Consider the following 17,991-nt stretch of genomic DNA (forward strand, 5'->3'; position numbering starts at 1 on the left):
CCTGAGCGCCGACGCTGTCCCCAAGCACTGAGGAGAGCGGTTGAGGCTGAGCCTGTGATGGGACCCGTTGTGTTTATGGGCGTTTTGGCCCCATGGGCGGCCTCAGCTGAGCACTCGGTGCACAGGGAGAAGAGGGGTGGGAGACAGAGGCCAAGTGGCCCTGACGTGGAAGGGTGGGCGGGGGCCTGAGTGGGGGCGCCCAGGAGCCATCCGGGGAAGCCACGGCTGGGGTGGCTCTCAAGAAGCGGGTGTCCTGTTAGCACTGTGTACCCCACGTAGGGCGGGACGGAAAAGGATCCCTGAATTCCGCTCCCGGGGCGCCCCTTATCACGGGGTTGTCGTGGGGTGTTTGTAGCATGGACGCGTGCACGTGGGGCAGGCTGGCCTGGGTAGGAACCCAACCTGCCACGAAGGAGCTGTGACTTCACCTCTGTGCCTCAGTTTCTTCATCTGAAAAACGGGACAGTGGTGTCAGGGCCCGTGAGCTCGTCCCAGCACCAGGGAAGTGCTCTTGGCACTCGCTGTGGCTTCCGTGGGGTGGTTCCGTGGAGGGGGGCTGGGCGCGGCGCTGGGAAGGATGTGAGGGGGGCCCTGCCTGCCTGTGGGTCCGCTGCCCTGGACGGCGGAGCTTGGGGCCCGTCTGGATTCTTGTTCTTCACTCGGCATTTACGGACGAGGTTCCATGCCTACGACTGCTCTGGAGCAGATACAAGGAGAAGGCAAGGCCCCTGCCCGCAAACGAAGCAGCCCATCCGGCAGGCAGGTGGGGGCCTGCAGATGCAGAAAGTCGCAAACGTGTAGTTTTCCTTAAACCCCTACAACACGGGAAACTGAAAACCATTGTTGTTTCAAACATCCCACGTAAAGAGATGTCACCAAACTGCTGCAGGTTTTTTTATATGTTTCTTTTTCATTTATTTCATTTTTGGCTGCGATGGGTCTTCGTTGCTGCGCAAGGACTTTCTCTAGTTGCGGCGAGCGGGGGCTGCTCTTTGTTCGGTGCGCGGGCTCTAGGCGCGCGGGCTTCTGTAGTTGTGGCACGTGGGCTTCAGTAGTTGCGGCTCATGGGCTCAGTAGTTGTGGCACATGGGCCCTAGAGCGCAGGCTCAGTTGTTGTGGCGCACGGGCTTAGTTGCTCCGCGGCATGGGGGAATCTTCCCGGACCAGGGCTCGAACCCGTGTCCCCTGCATTGGCAGGCGGATTCTTAACCACTGCGCCACCGGGGAAGTCCCTGCTGCAGGTTTAATTGTATTTAATTCTCACTACAGAGTCCCCTGGGCCAGGTGTCGCCAGGCCTATTTTGGACATGGGAAGAACAAGCAGTCTCTGGATGCAGTGGAAAAAGCCGCGTTCTTCGTGACATTGGACGAAACAGAACAAGGGTATAGGGAGGAAGACCCGGTTACGTCGATGGATAGCTACGCCAAGTCTCTGCTGCACGGCAGGTGTTTCGACAGGTATCACGCTTACCTTCTGAAACACAGTGGTTTGCCTGTGGACTTGGAAGAAATGTTGCATGTGGCTGACACCCAGCCGCAAGTATGTATCTACGCTCTTAAGGAATAAGGCTAGCGTGAAAACATGACTGGTAACTCTCTTCTTTCCACCAAAACTGTTACACACACACAGCTTAAGCAGCAGCCTTGAGGTCCTTCCCCTCCCTGTGCACGACACCTCCACTTGGAGTTGCTCGTGAGGAGTGGCTGTGGGTCACCTGGCACCAGGTGGGGGAAGGTGGTACCCGGGGCCTGACCTGGATGTCGGCTCTGGCTTTGCTCACCGAACGTGTGATTGTGGTGAGGCTCTTCCACCTCCTGGAGGCTCCTTTGCCTTGTCTGTGAAGTGAGGTCCTGCCTGCCCATCAGGTTGGGGGTGAGGATTGGCCGGGGTGGGGGAGGGGTGCGGCAGGCACAGTTGATCTTCCGTATCCACAGATTCAGCTAACTACAGACCGTGGACCGTTGTTGAAGAGCCTCGGTTGTGGAGCCTGCGGATACGGAGGGCCAACTGTGTGGGGCTGGAGCATCCTCGGGTTTTTGGTATCGGCAGCAGCTCCTATGACCAACCCCCCGGCAGATACCGAGGGGCGACTTTGCAGCCTCCTACTTCTCCGCAGTTGCCTCGCGCATCCTTTTTTGTTACAATGATACGCCCTGTTCTCCTGCTGTCCAGTACCTGAATGCATATCTCTGCGTCGGGAGCAGGGGAGAAATGAACGACTTAGGGTCTTATGTGCTTTTATTGTCACCTGCGGAGACCCGTTCACCCCTGCGGGTGCCAAGTCAGCGAGCCCATCCAGAGGAAAACAAATACATTGTTTGGGTTTATTTTTGTCTTTGTAAACATGTAAGTCACATAAACATTTTTGTTTCGTGTAGGTGGTTTGATAAATCGATCACATTTGTCATCTTCAAAAACGGCAAGATGGGCATAAACGCGGAGCACTCCTGGGCTGACGCCCCCATCATCGGTCACCTTTGGGAGGTGAGTGTCTGCAGGTTTAACCTGAGCGTGGAAATTGCTGTCGGAATTTGTGAATTTAACTGAATTTAACTTCATAGTATCTGTCTGGTTATAATAAGTGTTTTCAGCAGGTGTCGGCACCGAATGTAAAGTTAAATCAGTAACGGAAGTCATTCCTGTCTTCATTCGCTACGGCTGAGGTTCCTTAAATGGAAACATTTAATGTCATGTCGTGATGGAGCTAAAATAGTGAGATGGCCTCGGCTCCAACGCAGTGACATCAGGGTGGAACTGAGGCTCAGTTATTTTGAAATAAACCACCCCTTCTTTGCTGTGTTTTCTAGATTTTCCTATCTGCCAACGTTAGGCGAAATAAAGGCAAGGATATTAAAAATCTTGGTTTATAAAAATGCAGCGTGCCTTTTACCACTTCACTTAATTCTTAGAATTATCAAGTTCTAAGAAAACCCACCAAATCCCTGTCATCCTCTCCCTCCACCTAATATGTTATTTTTATTCTTTTGGCTGTACCGTGCGGCATGTGGGATCTTAGTTCCCTGACCAGGGATTGAATCCGTGCCCCCTGCAGTGGAAGCGTGGAGTCTTAACCACTGGACCACCAGGGACGTCCCCCACCTAACATTTTAAAAGACAGTGTGGGGCTTCCCTGGTGGCGCAGTGGTTGGGAGTCCGCCTGCCGATGCAGGGGACGCGGGTTCGTGCCCCGGTCCGGGGGGATCCCGCATGCCGCGGGGCGGCTGGGCCCGTGAGCCATGGCCGCTGAGCCTGCGCGTCCGGAGCCTGTGCTCCGCGACGGGAGAGGCCACAGCAGTGAGAGGCCCGTGTACCGCAAAAATAAAATAAAATAAAATAAAATAAACTACAGTGTATATTGGCCCTGCCACTTTTAAACTGTTTTAAAATTCATTTGTCTCTGAGCTGTTTGACCTGTGTCATGTTCAGCATGAAAAGCTGAGTGAAGGTTTTGTTTTCTGAATTTGCCTGTCAGGTTCTTTTGTAAGGAAATTGCTAAATTCTAGGCCTGTCAACAGTGGACTTGACAGAGAAAGACAAGTACTATACGATATCATTTATATGTGGAATCTAAAAAATAATATACATGAATCTATATACAAAACAGAAACAGAATTCCCTGGCGGTCCAGTGGTTAGGACTCTGTGCTCTCACTGCTGAGGGCCCGGGTTCAGTTCCTGGTCAGGGAACCCGAACAAACTTTTTGGCCAATCCAATAGATAAACAACAAGGATTTACTGTATAACACAGAGAACTATATTCAGTATCTTGAAATAACCTATAATCTGAAAATATATACACAAGATGGAATCATTTTGCTGTACACCTGAAACTGACATAATATTGGGAATCAACTATACTTCAATTAAAAAAAAAAACAAAACAAGGGACTTCCCTGGTGGTCCAGTGGCTAAGACTCCACACTCCCAATGCAGGGGGCCCAGATTCGATCCCTGGTCGGGGAACTAGATCCCGCATGCCGCAACTAAAGATCCCGCATGCCACAACTAAGACCCACGCAACCTAAACAAACATTAAAATAAATTGCGTGTCTTTAAAAATAAATAAATACAACAACAAAAAAAAAAACAGTGGACTCAACTCAAATTGTGTATCATCCCATTTGACCAGACTTGAGGTGACTTTGTTGAAGAGATAAGTCCCTTTGAGAGTCACAGTGAACACAGTATTTCTGCTATCTTTATGTTGCCGCTGCCTTAATAAATGGAGTGGAACACAGTGACTCCCTGTCACTGCCCACGTGGGAGACACACACCCGTGACCGTGACCGCAGGCCGATCTCCTCACTGTCCTGCCCAGGGCGTAGAGCCCGGGTCTTGTCCCTGAAATCAGATCGTGTGGTGCACTTGTGATGACATCCACAGGGGAGCTCCTGCTGGGTCTTTTCCACTTTACTTGACTGTCTTCCCTGTGGTTAGGGTCTCAGCAAAACCTAACCTGCCGTTCCTTCAACCAGAGGAGGTTTTCTATGTGGGAAAACCTTTAAAAGTGGGAAAAAATGCTCCAGTCTAAGAAAACAGCAGCGTGGTCCTAAGACATTTATCCGTGATAAGAACAACCAGGTATCCATAAGGCTCATCACCACCCTGGTCTTTGCTTCTGCTGACAAAGGCTTAGAGACCCTTTCAGCTGCAAATCAAGCAAAGATCAGACCCCCTTCAGCACCACTGGACACCACAACAAGACCTTTTAAGTCTGTTTGCACAGGATAATGAACTAGGTCTGTTACACCCTGTTCCAAGGACTCTCCCAGTAATAAGTGCATAAGAGCTGTTCTTTGGTAAACGGGAAAAGACTCTGAATCTTAGGCAGTCTGGACTACGTAGGGTACATTTACCAAACCGAGAAATCTACTGGATGCTGACAAGGCCAGGCTTATTTTTTCAGTACTCTGGATACGATAAGGTAAAGGGATTTAGTCTCAGACCAGGGTGACCAGTTGGAAGTGGTGGTGTTTAACTGTTAACTGCCCAGTAGACAGAATGGCCTGTGACTCCAGGGGTCAGACAGGAGCCCAGTTGCTCCCCGCAGGGATGGGAACTGACCCACTGTCTTGTCATGGAGGCCCACGCCAGAGCCAGTTAAGGGGCTGGTACAAGGACGCCACCCATGCCAGCTAAAAACAAATCTGGTCCAAGCTGAATCCTGTTGGCTGTTGGTGTGTTCCTGATGTTTAATTGTGTTGGACTCTTTAGGGGCTCTGACAGTGCAGACACAGATAGGCTGGGCTCCCTCACCTGCCCAGCCCTGCAGGACGCCGACCGCACATGCACGCGGCCCCGCTCCACGATCCCCCATCCTGGAACCCCCCTGCCCCCCTCACCATTTGACAGTATCACCATCTGACCTTGGGTTGTTTTTTTAAAATTTTAAAAAATATTTTATTATTTATTTTGGCTGCGCCGGGTCTTAGTTGCAGCACGCGGGAGCTTCGTTGCAACATGTGGACTTCTTGGTTGCCGCATGCATGCAGGATCTAGTTCCCCCACCAGGGATCAAACCGGGGCCCCTTGCATTGGGAGCACCCACTGGACCACCAGGGAAGTCCCTTGAGTTGTTTTTTGTTTGTTTGTTTTGCTTCCCCCACTGGAATGTAAGCTCCCAGAGTGCAGAGATTCCTTTTTTTAAAATACTTTTGTTACTGTTTTATTGGATGTAATTCACATACCATGAAATTCACCTTCTTAAAGCATACAGTTCAGTGGTTTTTGTACATTACAAGGTGGTTGTCTATCCATCACCACTATCTAATTCCAGGACATTTTTATCACCCCCCCCCAAGGAAACTCCCCACCCTCAGCCCCCTCTTGCTGCAGCCCTGGGTAACCACTAAGCTCCTCTCTGTCTCTGTCAGTTTGACTGTTCTGGCCATTTCATAGAAACGGAATCACACAGTACGCGGCCTTGTGTGTCTGGCTAATGTTTTCAAGGTTCATCTACATTGTACTGTTAACGGTATTTCATTCCTTTTTATGGCTGAATAGTATCCCTTCATATGATTAGACCACATTTTGTTTATTCATCACTCAGTGGACATCTGGATTCGTTTTACTTTTTTTTTTTTTTTTTTTTGGGGATTTTTTTTTTGCGGTACGCAGGCCTCTCCTGTTGTGGCCTCTTCCGTTGCGGAGCACAGGCTCTGGACGCGCAGGCTCAGCGGCCATGGCTCACGGGCCCAGGCGCTCCGCGGCATGTGGGATCCTCACGGACCGGGGCACGAACCCGTGTCGCCTGCATAGGCAGGCGGACTCTCAGCCACTGTGCCGCCAGGGAAGCCCTTTTTGACTACTATAAATAATGCTTCTGTGAACATTAGCATACAAATTTTATGTGAACATATGTTTTCTTTTTTTTCTTTTTTTTTTTTTTTTTCCGCACTGCGTGGCTTGTGGGATCTTAGTTCCCCGGCCCTCAGCAGTGAGAGCGCAGAGTCCTAACCACTGGACTGCCAGGGAATTCCCTATTTTCATTTCTTTTGAGTACATACCTAGGAGCCAAATTGCTAGGTCATGGCCGCCTTTAACCTTTTGTAGAAAGGCAGACATTCTTGTCTGTTGTGTTCACTGTCCTATCACTGGTGCTCAGAAGCATTGCTGACCCATAGTAGGTGCTCTGTAGATACCGTTGAATAAGCGGACTTAGGTTTACCTGCCAGTGAACAGGAAACATCCACACCTGGGCCCACATCCTGGCTCCCTGAGGAGTGTGAACTGGAACAGACTCTTCACCTCTCTGAGGCTGCTTTTTCATTTATACAAGCGGGAATGATAGTTAGTACTTTACAGGCCAGTGTAAATATTCAGTGGGGTAGCACCCAGAGGGCACTAGCGCACAGCCTGGGACCTCGAAGCAGGCTCTGAGCTGCTTTCTATGCGTCAGACGCTCTGCTCACATCCTGGCTGTGCTCTTTACCTGTCCAAACGCTGTTGAACCTCTCCAGGTCCATTTTTCTTGCCCCTGAAATGAAGGTAAGAATATCTCATTAGGTGGCTGTGCAGAGGATGTCAGATGCACAGCAGACTGGAAGCAAGTAGTTATGGTTAAGTCTTTTTTTATTTAAATAAATTTATTTATTTATATATTTTTGGCTGGCATTGGGTCTTCGTTGCTGCGCGCGGGCTTTTCTGTAGTTGCGGCGAGAGCGGGGGCTACTCTTCATTGCGGTGCGCAGCCTTCTCGTTGCGGTGGCTTCTCTTGTGGAGCACGGGCTCTAGGCGTGTGGGCTTCAGTGGTTGTGGTGCGTGGGCTCAGTAGTTGTGGCGCGTGGGCTCAGTAGTTGTGGCGCGTGGGCTCAGTAGTTGTGGCGCGTGGGCTCAGTAGTTGTGGCACGTGGGCTCAGGACGTGGGCTTTAGAGCTCAGACTCAGTAGTTGTGGTGCACGGGCTTAGTTGCTCCACGGCATGTAGGATCTTCCCGGACCAGGGCTCAAACCCGTGTCCCCTGCATTGGCAGGCGGATTCTCAACCACTGCGCCACCAGGGAAGCCCTATGGTTAAGTCTTGATGTTATCTCTAGGAATAACGAGGGTTTGTCTACTTTGGGAGGTCAGATAACTTTTATGTAACGCTATTAGCTGTGATGGTCTCTGACTTCACAGATGTATCTTTTTATTTTCGACAGTACGTACTGGCCACGGACAGCTTCCAGCTGGGTTATGCAGAGGATGGACACTGTAAAGGGGACATCAACTCAAACATCCCATACCCCACCCGGCTACAGTGGGACATCCCGCAGGAAGTAAGTCCCAGTGATCAGGCACTTGTTAATTACCTTGGGTGGGAAATGAGTTTAAACTCTAACAGTCGACTTTTCCAGCTGTCCTTCCTAAGTGTTCACGAGGTCAGTTGAAGACCCCCGAGACGGGAATCTGTCTGCCTGGGGGTTTCTTACTGGGACCTCGGAGTTGCTATAGCTCCAGTTGCCTGGGAAGCCCCAGTAAATGTTTCTTCTTTCATTTAAAGCATTTGGCTAAGATTGTCAGTGAAAACTCCAGCTCAAACTTAGCTAGACATCACAATGAAAAAGTGAAAACCAAAATCACTTGCTTTGGAGTTGGAATACTCTAAATCACTAATTTGTCATTTTTGTCCCTCTAAGTGTTCTCCAATGTAGTTCGCTCAGTGGAAACCATTTCCAGAAGGAATTTAAGGGTTGGAAGTACCAAATCCTAGCTTACCCAAGCCAAGCAGGAATTCCTGGGGCCCGTGAAGTGGTTTTCTTCTTTTTTCTTTTTGTGGCCGTGCCGTGCAGCATGCGGGATCTTGATTCCCCAACCAGGGATTGAACCCGCGCCCCCTGCAGTGGGAGCACGGAATCTTAACCACTAGACCGCCAGGGAAGCCCCAAGAAGTCTTTTTTTTTTTTTTTTTTTTTTCTTTGCGGTACGCAGGCCTCTCACTGTTGTGGCCTCTCCCGTTGCGGAGCACAGGCTCCAGAGGCGCAGGCTCAGCGGCCATGGCTCACGGGCCCAGCCGCTCCGCGGCATGTGGGATCTTCCCGGACCGGGGCACGAACCCGTGTCCCCTGCATCGGCAGGCGGACTCTCAACCACTGCGCCACCAGGGAAGCCCCCAGGAAGTCATTTTGATGTGGAAAATATTGCATCCAGTCCTGCAGTCTTGCCCATCTGCACTTTTTTTGTCCAGCCGGCCTCCCTGGAGCTGATGTGTGTTCCTCAGAGAGATGTAACCTCTGCTGAAGTGTGTGGTTGAGGGTCCTTCTAGCTAACCAAGTCACTTACCGTTTATTAAAAGAAATTTTTTTTGATGGACTTTATTATTTAAAGCAGTTTCAGGTTCACAGCAAAGTTGAGTGGCAGGTTCAGAGAGTCCCCACGCTCTCTCTGCCCTCACACATCACAACCTCCCCTGCTACCAACGTCCCCTGCCACTTGGTGCGTCTGTTACAGTCGAAGAAGCTGCACTGACAAGTCAGCATCACTAGAGTCCGTAGTTCACATCAAGGCTCACTATTTTTTTTCCCTCTGTCCGTGCCATGTGGCTTGCAGGATCTCAGTTCCTCGACCAGGGATTGAACCGGGCCCTGGCAGTGAGAGCCCAGAATCCTAGCCACTAGGCCACCAGGAAACCCCCCAGGGTTCACTCTTGGTGTTGTGCATCTGTGGTATGGACAGAGGTGTAATGACATCATAGTATCATACAGAGCAGTGTCACTGCCCTAAAGATCCTTTCCTCTGTCTATTCATCCCTCTCTCCTGCCTCACTCCCGGCAACCAGTGGTCTTTTCACTGTCTCCATCACTTTGCCTTTCCCCGAATTTCATAACTGGGATCGTACAGTGTGTAGCCATTTCAGATCGGCTTCTTTCACTTAGTGGTAGTCATTTAAGAGTCCTCCACGTGACTTCACGGTTGAGGGTTCGTTCCCATTGTACGACTCGACCACAGTCCCTTTCCTTTTTACTTTATTTTTCTAATTTTTTGGCCGCACCACATGGCGTGCAGGATCTTTTTTTTTTTATATATTTATTTATTTGGCTGCGCCGGGTCTGAGTTGCGGCACATGGGATCTTTGTTGAGGCGTGCAGGATCTTAGTTCCCCAGCCAGGGATCGAACCCATGCCGCCTGCAGTGAAAGTGCGGAGTCTTAACCACTGGACCACCAGGGAAGTCCCAGTCCATTTCCTTTTTAAAACTAGTTCCTCGATGGCCAGCATATAACAAGAATGGATCTCACGAAACAGAACCTGTGACACTTTGAAATGCCCTTTGGGGTCCCACTGGGAACCAGGAGTTCCTCCTGCTTGGCCCACCCCACTGCTCTTCAAGGGCAGGGGGGTTGCCACATTGCTAACTCATTGCAGCTCTTAGGTTAGAAAGGTTGGGGAAAACCAAGAAGAAAAAGTGATGTGTGTATTTCCAAGCAGCAAGTCTGTTACCTGTGCTGAAAGCCAGCTTGCTCTTTTCTTCAGAGTATGTGTCAGTATTTTCCCTCCCATTAAGTGAAAGCTTTTCTCCTTTTTTCCCAAGTGTCAGGAAGTCATAGAGACTTCCCTGAGCAGCGCGAACCTCCTGGCCAGCGACGTGGATTTCTGTTCTTTTCTGTTCAGTGCTTTCGGTAAAGGGCTGATCAAGAAATGCAGAACCAGCCCGGACGCCTTCGTGCAGCTGTCCCTCCAGCTGGCTCATTACAAGGTGAGGAGACCCCAAGCTAGGGTTTTCATCCTGAGGGCTTCTGAGGTCCCTAAATGCAGGTCGAAGGCCGTTTGCCCAGCGGGTAGGGAGGACCCATCATGGGAGCAGGTCGTGCCTGTCGTGGTGTGGGGGGCTCCTCCCACAGACAGATGGGACGAGTATCCCGCAGAAGTGCCTGGAGCAGCAGTGGTTTCCTGTGTTGTGCAGGAGTAGAGGGAGAATGGGGGGGATGGTAGCCAAGTGAGATCTCATTGCTCCACAAAGTGGTAAATAAACCTTTAAGCTCTCAGTCCTAGGGTTTGGTAAAGCAGAACTACTTAGGGCAAATGACTGGGTGTCTCTGACCTTTGACATCCTCTTTCATAAAAGTGGATATGCCAGGCCCTGGGAGGTGCTCTGGGATAGATGGGGTCCCTGTAGGCTCAGAAGCTCGTGGTGTTTCCACTGCCTCTCTGGGCCCCTGGGCATATTCTGGCTGGCACGTGACGGCCCCATCAGAGACATAGCCCAGGCCCCAGGAGGACCTTAGTGGGATTTTTTTCTGTTGGAGGGAGCATTTCACCCTGAGAGGGCACCCCTAGTGTCCAGGGCTGGTGGAAATCCTTGTGGCATTGGCTCAAGATATGCCCTGGTTTTTTTTTGTTGTTGTTGTTTGTTTGTTTTTAATGTTTTTTGTTTTTTCTTTGGCCGTGCCAAGCAGCATGCAGGATCTTAGTTCCCTGACCAGGGATCGAACCCATTTTGTTTTTTTTTTAAGAATTTTTTTTTGATGGGGAACATTTTTAAAGTCCTTATTGAATTTGTTACAATATACTGCTTTTGTTTTATGTATTGGTTTTTTGGCCACGAGGCATGTGGGATCTTAGCTCCCTGACCAGGGAACGAACCTGTACGCCCTGCATTGCAAGGCAAATTCCTAACCACTGGACCGCCAGGGAAGTCCCAAGATGTGCCCTGTTTTTAACAGAGAACTTTCGTTTTAAAACTTGAGTGCTGTGCACAGATGCAATGCAGCATCCCTGGATACCGGTTCTGCCCTTGTGAGTTTTGCTTTGTGCCAGGCACTGGTCTCAGCGCTCTCACAGTCCCCTCACTAGGGAGGAGCTATTGTTCGCCCATTTTACAGGTGAGAAAACAGAGGTTCAGAGAGGTGAGGTGACCTGCCAAGGTGACACTGGAGTCGGGTGGATCCAGGGGGTGGCTTGTAGGTTCGATTCCTCTATAACTCAGGTCAGGAAGATAAACAGATGCAGAAGAGCACAAGAGGCAATGTTAGTATCAGGTAAACGGCAACTGATGGGCCACAGTTGTACCTAAAATTAACTGTAACACAGTTCTTAATAAAGATGGTCATGATCGAGTCCCTCCCATCAGGGAAACTTGCACAAGCCTCTTAGATAGCCTAATCCACCAGAGGGCAGACAGCAGAAGCAAGAAGAACTATAGTCCTGCAACCTGTGGAACAAAAACAGAAAGATAGACAGAAAGATAGACAAGATGAAAAGGCAGAGGACTATGTACCAGATGAAGGAACAAGGTAACACCCCAGAAAAACAACTAAATGAAGTGGAGATAGGCAACCTTCCAGAAAAAGAATTCAGAATAATGATAGCAAAGATGATCCAGGACCTCGGAAAAAGAATGGAGGCAAAGATTGAGAAGATGCAAGAAATGTTTAACAAAGACCTAGAAGAATTAAAGAACAAACAACAGAGACAAACAATACAATAACTGAAATGAAAAATACACTAGAAGGAATCAATAGCAGAATAACTGAGGCAGAAGAACGGATAAGTGACCTGAAAGACAGAATGGTGGAATTCACTGCTGCAGAACAGGATAAAGAAAAAAAATGAAAAGACATGAAGACAGCCTAAGAGACCTCTGGGACAACATTAAACGCAACAACATTCACATGATAGGGGTCCCAGAAGGAAAAGAGAGAGAAAGGACCCGAGAAAATATTGGAAGAGATTATAGTCGAAAACTTCCCTAACGTGGGAAAGGAAATAGCCACCCAAGTCCAGGAAGCGCAGAGAGTCCCATACAGGATAAACCCAAGGAGAAACATGCCAAGACACATAGTAATCAAACTGGCAAAAGACACATGCGGGCTTCCCTGGTGGCACAGTCGTTGAGAGTCCACCTGCCGATATAGGGGACACGGGTTCGTGCCCCGGTCCGGGAAGATCCCACATGCCGCGGAGCGGCTGGGCACATGAGCCACGGCCGCTGGGCCTGCGCATCCGGAGCCTGTGCTCCGCAACAGGAGAGGCCACAACAGTGAGAGGCCCGCGTACCACAAAAAAAAAAAGAAGAAAAAAAAGAAAAGAAACAAGCACCCCGGTGTTCATTGCAGCACTATTTACAACAGCCAGGGCATGGAAGCAACCTAAATGCCCATCAACAGATGAATGGATAAAGAAGAAGTGGTACATATATACAATGGAATATTACTCAGCCAGAAAAAGGAACGAAATTGGGTCATTTGTAGGGGCCTGGGTGGATCTAGAGACTGTCATACAGAGTGAAGTAAGTTAGAAAGAGAAAAACAAGTATATATTAACGCACATATGTTGAACCTAGAAAAATGGTACAGATGAACTGGTTTGCAGGGCAGAAATAGAGACACAGATGTAGAGAACAAACGTATGGACACCAAGGTGGGAAAGTGGTGGGTGAATTGGGAGATTGGGATTGACATATATACACTAATATGTATAAAATGGATAACTAGTAAGAACCTGCTGTATAAAAAGAAAAATTCAAAAAAGATGGTCGTGATCGTGACAATGCTTTCTTTTCCCAAGTAACACATTCCCTGAAATGAATGCACCCCAAGCGGCTGGAGAGAAGCACAGTCATTGTAGGGGACTTGAGCTTTGTCTGACAGATCAAGTGAATAAAAGATATAACGGGATTGAGGTCCTGGATCTTAGATTTAATTATCTTGATTTTTAAAAATTGATAAGCAAATGGCACGTAAGTCTGCAGCGTTAGGAACTGAGGAGGTGGTGACACTTCAGACACAGAGACAATTTTAATAAGAGGATCCCAGGTTCCATAGCAACACATTTGAAAATCTCAATGAAATGAGGATTTTCTGCAGGAACACAAATGAGTAAAGTGGGCCCCAGACAAGGTAGACAGTCTGAGAAGGTCGGTGTGCGTGGATGACAGACAGGTAGTGTGAACCAGCTGGCAGCAGCTTCGCGGCTTTGAAGAGTGGGCAGCTCCAGAGGCTTCAGGAAGGAAGGAAGCTGCCTGATGGCCTCCCAGGACTAGCCTCACTCCGGTCATGACAGTGACCTGTACAGAGCCTGCCCAGTGCCGGGCTGAGTGCTGGCAGCAGCCGGTTAACCCTCATAGCAACCCCGAGGAGGGTACTTTTTCATCTCCACTTTATACTCAAAGAGGTGGGGTATCCTGCCTGCAATCTATAGCTCGTTTGTGGCAAAGCTGAGCTTGGATCCAAGCAAGCTAGTTCTAGAACCCATGTCCTCAGCCACTGTGATACAGCTTTTCAGCTGATGGTTGCGTGAATAAAGGAAGCCACAGGTCAATTTTGCTCACAAGTGCAGATGCAAAAAATCTGAGTAATAGAAGAGCGAATAGCATCTACCAGTGCAGGGAAGATATAATCACCAGCAATAGTTGATCCCAGCGGCAGGAGGACGGTTTGGTATTAGTAAATCCGACAGTAGATGAAATCATATTACTAGATCAGAGAAGAAACCAGTCATTGTGGCAGATGCTAACAAGGCATTCAAAATGTAGCATCCTGTCTCGATAACTCTTAGTATGAGGGCTGTTTCCTTAACACAGTAAATCCCATCCTGTATCAGCCACCAGCGTATTCCTCAAAGGTAAAGTGTGGAGGCGACCCCATTAAAACAAGAAGGATGAGGAGGCCCCAGGAGGCTGTTCCCAGACAGCTTTCCATGAAGTACAGCGAATGCAGCCGACAGGCTCATGGGGCAGGAGGAATATTCGCTCATCTGCTCAGAAGATGGAGCGGGCGGAAAAGCTTTTACGGTTAAGAAGCGTGTTCGGGAAGGAGGGCCGGTGCAGAATTATGCAAAGATGAGCATCTTCCTCGTAAGTCACAATAGCCAAGCAGGAAACATAGTAGGAAAATGTGATGCAAACTGGAAACAAAAATCTGGGACCCCAGGTGTTTCTTTCTTTCTTTCTTTGTTCCTTCATGCAGGCGGGCGTGCCGTGCCACGCGGCTTGTGGGATCTGAGTTCCCCGACCAGGGATCGAACCCGGGCCCTAGGCAGTGAAAGTGTGGAGTCCTAACCAGTGCACTGCCCAGGCATCTGTTTATAAAGCAGACGGGCCCTTTGGGAAGGAAGGCCCAGAGCTGTCGAGAAGGGATGGACTCTCGGAAAGGGAGAGAAGGCTGTGATTTTGGATAGAAAGACTCGTCACCGTGGAGATGGATGTTCCCGGTTCACGCGTGCAATGTGAACATAGTAAGAGGTCCGGAGAGGATTGTAGGAAAGGAGCTTGACGGCTTTACCTTCAAGTTCATCTGGAGGGCTAACGTTTATATGAGAATAACCAGTAGTATTCTGAAAAGGAAAAGTGGTCAGGTGGACACGGGGCAGGCTGAGGTGGTGACTTGTTCTTTCAAAGCCAAAAATATAGAAATCAGAAGCTTATAGTGGTTAATACGGTGTCGTTTTGGTGCCAGAATAGTTCTGTGAAATCATGTAGCGATTCATTTATCATTGATGGGAAGGAATGACTTGAGTCATCAGTGGAGTTGGAAAAACTGGCTAGATGGTTCCATTTCGGGAAAATAAACCGCCCAATAGAAAAACATGGAGTCAGAGCAGAAATTGGTGGTTCACAAGAGAAGAAAAATACCAACAAACAGTCAGTGAATGTACAGCAAGAGTTTAATCTTACCAGGAATCTAATAAGTGCAGCTTAAATAAGACTGAGTTTTTGCCTGTGCAGTTTGCAAAGAGCTTTTTTACATTCTGTGTTTGGAAGGGTGGCCTGAGAAAGGGGTGTTTGAACTCAGCAGTTGGGAATGGTCATCTGTGGGGCGCACACAGCCTGAAGAATCACTGGGAAGGCACACCTGTTTACCCAGCAAATTCTACTCTGAGAATTGTATTCAGTGAAAGGACAGGTTGACAAAGATGAGTTTAAGCTTGCCCCTCTGTAAAAATTTGAAGCAATCTAAAAGGTTCTCAAAGTGAAATTTGTTAGACTGTGGCATTTTTGTACATGGAGTATTATGTAACTATTAAGTGATTTCTATGGTGTATTCTGGGAAAAAACTTAGTCATAAAACAAGATGTTATTCATTGTTTACAAGTGATCTGCAAACTCTGGCCCACAGGCCACAGGAGCCCTTCAGCTAGTTCACATGGCCCTTGAGTGGAGAATGGTCTTACTTTCTTTGTTGTTTTTTTGGCTGCGTTGGGTCTTCGTTGCTGTGCGCGGGCTTTCTCTAGTTGGGGCGAGTGGGGGCTACTCTTCGTTGCGGTGCGTGGGCTTCTCATTGCAGTGGCTTCTCTTGTTGCGGAGCACGGGCTCTAGGCGTGCAGGCTTCAGTAGTTGTGGCACGCGGGCTCAGTAGTTGTGGCTCGTGGGCTCTAGGCGCGTGGGCTTCAGTAGTTATGGCGCACAGGCTTAGTTGCTCCGTAGCATGTGGGATCTTCCCGGACCAGGGCTCGAACCCGTGTCCCCTGCATTGGCAGGCGGGATTCTTAACCACTGCGCCACCAGGGAAGTCCCTGGTCTTACAGTTTTAATAGTTGAAAAAAATTAAGACTGTTTTGTGATAGGTGAAAATCAAATGAAATGTCAGAGCGCAGAGATCAAGTTTATCGGCACGTGGTCATACCCACTTTTTGGCGTATTGTCCGCGGTTGTTTGTGAGCTACGGCGGCAGAGCCGAAAAGTTGCAGCAGAGACCACCTGGCCCACCAGGACGATGATATTTACCACCTGCATTTTACAGAAAACGCTTCCTGACTCTCACTTTATTCTGTGCAAGGTCTGGAAAGTTGAGAGGGGGAAATATTGGCAGGCAGCGCTCTGAAGATTGATCTTCGTTTTCTTATGTTTTACTATGTTTTAATTTTTTGCATAAGCATGTATTACAGTGACTCTTAAATCAACTTACTCTTCCAAAGTTAAGGATTATTTGTTTTTTGTGTTTTTTTTTTGCGGTACGAGGGCCCCTCACTGCTGTGGCCTCTCCCGTTGCGGAGCACAGGCTCCGGACGCGCAGGCTCAGTGGCCACGGCTCACGGGCCCAGCCGCTCCGCGGCATGTGGGATCTTCTCAGCCCGGGGCACGAACCCGCGTCCCCTGCATCGGCAGGCGGACTCTCAACCGCTGCGCCACCAGGGAAGCCCAAGATGGCCATAGTTTAAAATTGTGGCTATAATGCATGATTGCGCGGACCACTTATACAGTTGAAGTTTGATGTTGGAAAGCTGACTTCAAATAAATCATTGCATCATCTACCCCAGGTTAACCTGTATTAAATGACTAAAATACTACATTTATACTTCTTCCTTGTCCCCTCCTTCCCTCCGTGCTCCCCCCAGTGTTTCATGATGAGCCCCTTGGAAAGCACCCCCATAGTAAGCTCCCCTCCTGTAGGGAGTTCTCCCAAAGGCATATTTGGTAAATGACCTGGGACCCCCTGCTGACCGTAAGCCAGAATGAGGAGTTAGAACCTCTCGGACCCCATCCAAGGGAAATCTAATAACCGGTGTATTAAAGGACGAGTGTTGTGAGCTGGTGGGTCTTTGTGCTGGGCGCTGGGGGCCACCAGAGGCTGGGATGGCACTCAGACCCCATGGCTGGCTGGTTTCATCCTTGTATGTGCAGGATGGTGGGAACAGCCAATGTTAAGTCAACCCTACCAGCCTTGGGGGTGGGGGGAAGAGCCCTGCAAGGCTACTCATGGGTCTGGCCCACACACCGGAGGTTCAGCCTTGCCCGCTTCTGAATTGACTTAACAGTATCGGCCTATTGCAGGGTGTCCCCTGTCGCCCTGGGGCCACCAGGACCCAAATGCCCAGAGGGGTGTCGTCTGGTCAGGAATCATCTGGGTCTACAAACTGCCGCTCAGCGCTTTTCCCGTCCACGTGGAGGAACTTGGTTGTCTTCAAGCAGGTGGTTTGCAGATGGTTTCCTCCCGTGGCACGGGTGCTGGGCTGCCCCGAGCTCCCATGGACCTGACCCAGCTCTCATGCATCACCTGCTGTGCCATCCGCACATCACCTGCAGGGTCCCAGCCCCAGGCACCTCTAGCCCTTCCCGTCATCCCGTCTCCCCTCTGCTCCCTGACACCAGTGTTCCTGGACCCCATCAGGGCCTCCACCCTGCCCTTCCCAATGCCCATCTTGCCGCCGTCTTTTTCTCTCTGGACTTGGATTCCACAGCCTGTCACCATCACCCCGACCTTGGCCCTGGGGCCCCAAGCACAGCAGACCCATCCCCAGCGCGGTCCAGGTGTCTGCCTGCTTTGGTCCTGCACAGCCGGAGAAAAACCCCAAATCGCTGGCTCATCTTCCTTAATTCATGAGCCCTGACTCTGACGGCCCCAGACCACCACTCTCTGTGCCCTTAGAGCCTGTTTCACACCCGCTTTCTGACTCCAGTGCCGTCTCCCTATCCTCACTGAGTAGATGAACTTATTTCACCGAGAAAACGTGAACATTCTAAAGAGACCTCCCGTCTGCCTCCCACCGCCTCTGCCAGCTCCCACACAGCTGTTCCCTCCTGCTTTCTCTCCCTCCTGTCTGCTGGGTGGGGGGGGGGGGGGGCGGGGGGGGGGGTG

At 49.7% G+C, this 17,991-nt stretch overlaps 1 protein-coding gene across 2 annotated transcripts in view; it reads left to right on the top strand.

The window, feature by feature from the left end:
- CPT1A (carnitine palmitoyltransferase 1A) overlaps nt 1-17,991 on the top strand; it is a 59,686-nt gene that overhangs the window by 33,515 nt on the left and 8,180 nt on the right. For both annotated transcript variants that reach the window (XM_024749329.1, XM_024749328.1), the window contains exons 11-14: nt 1,270-1,458; nt 2,380-2,485; nt 7,640-7,756; nt 10,008-10,172. In XM_024749329.1, the coding sequence (XP_024605097.1) occupies nt 1,270-1,458; nt 2,380-2,485; nt 7,640-7,756; nt 10,008-10,172 (577 nt within the window). The remainder of the gene's footprint in view (nt 1-1,269; nt 1,459-2,379; nt 2,486-7,639; nt 7,757-10,007; nt 10,173-17,991) is intronic.

Source organism: Neophocaena asiaeorientalis, unplaced genomic scaffold (assembly GCF_003031525.2).
Source record: "Neophocaena asiaeorientalis asiaeorientalis breed wild unplaced genomic scaffold, Neophocaena_asiaeorientalis_V1.1 scaffold43, whole genome shotgun sequence".
Lineage (NCBI taxonomy): Eukaryota > Metazoa > Chordata > Mammalia > Artiodactyla > Phocoenidae > Neophocaena > Neophocaena asiaeorientalis.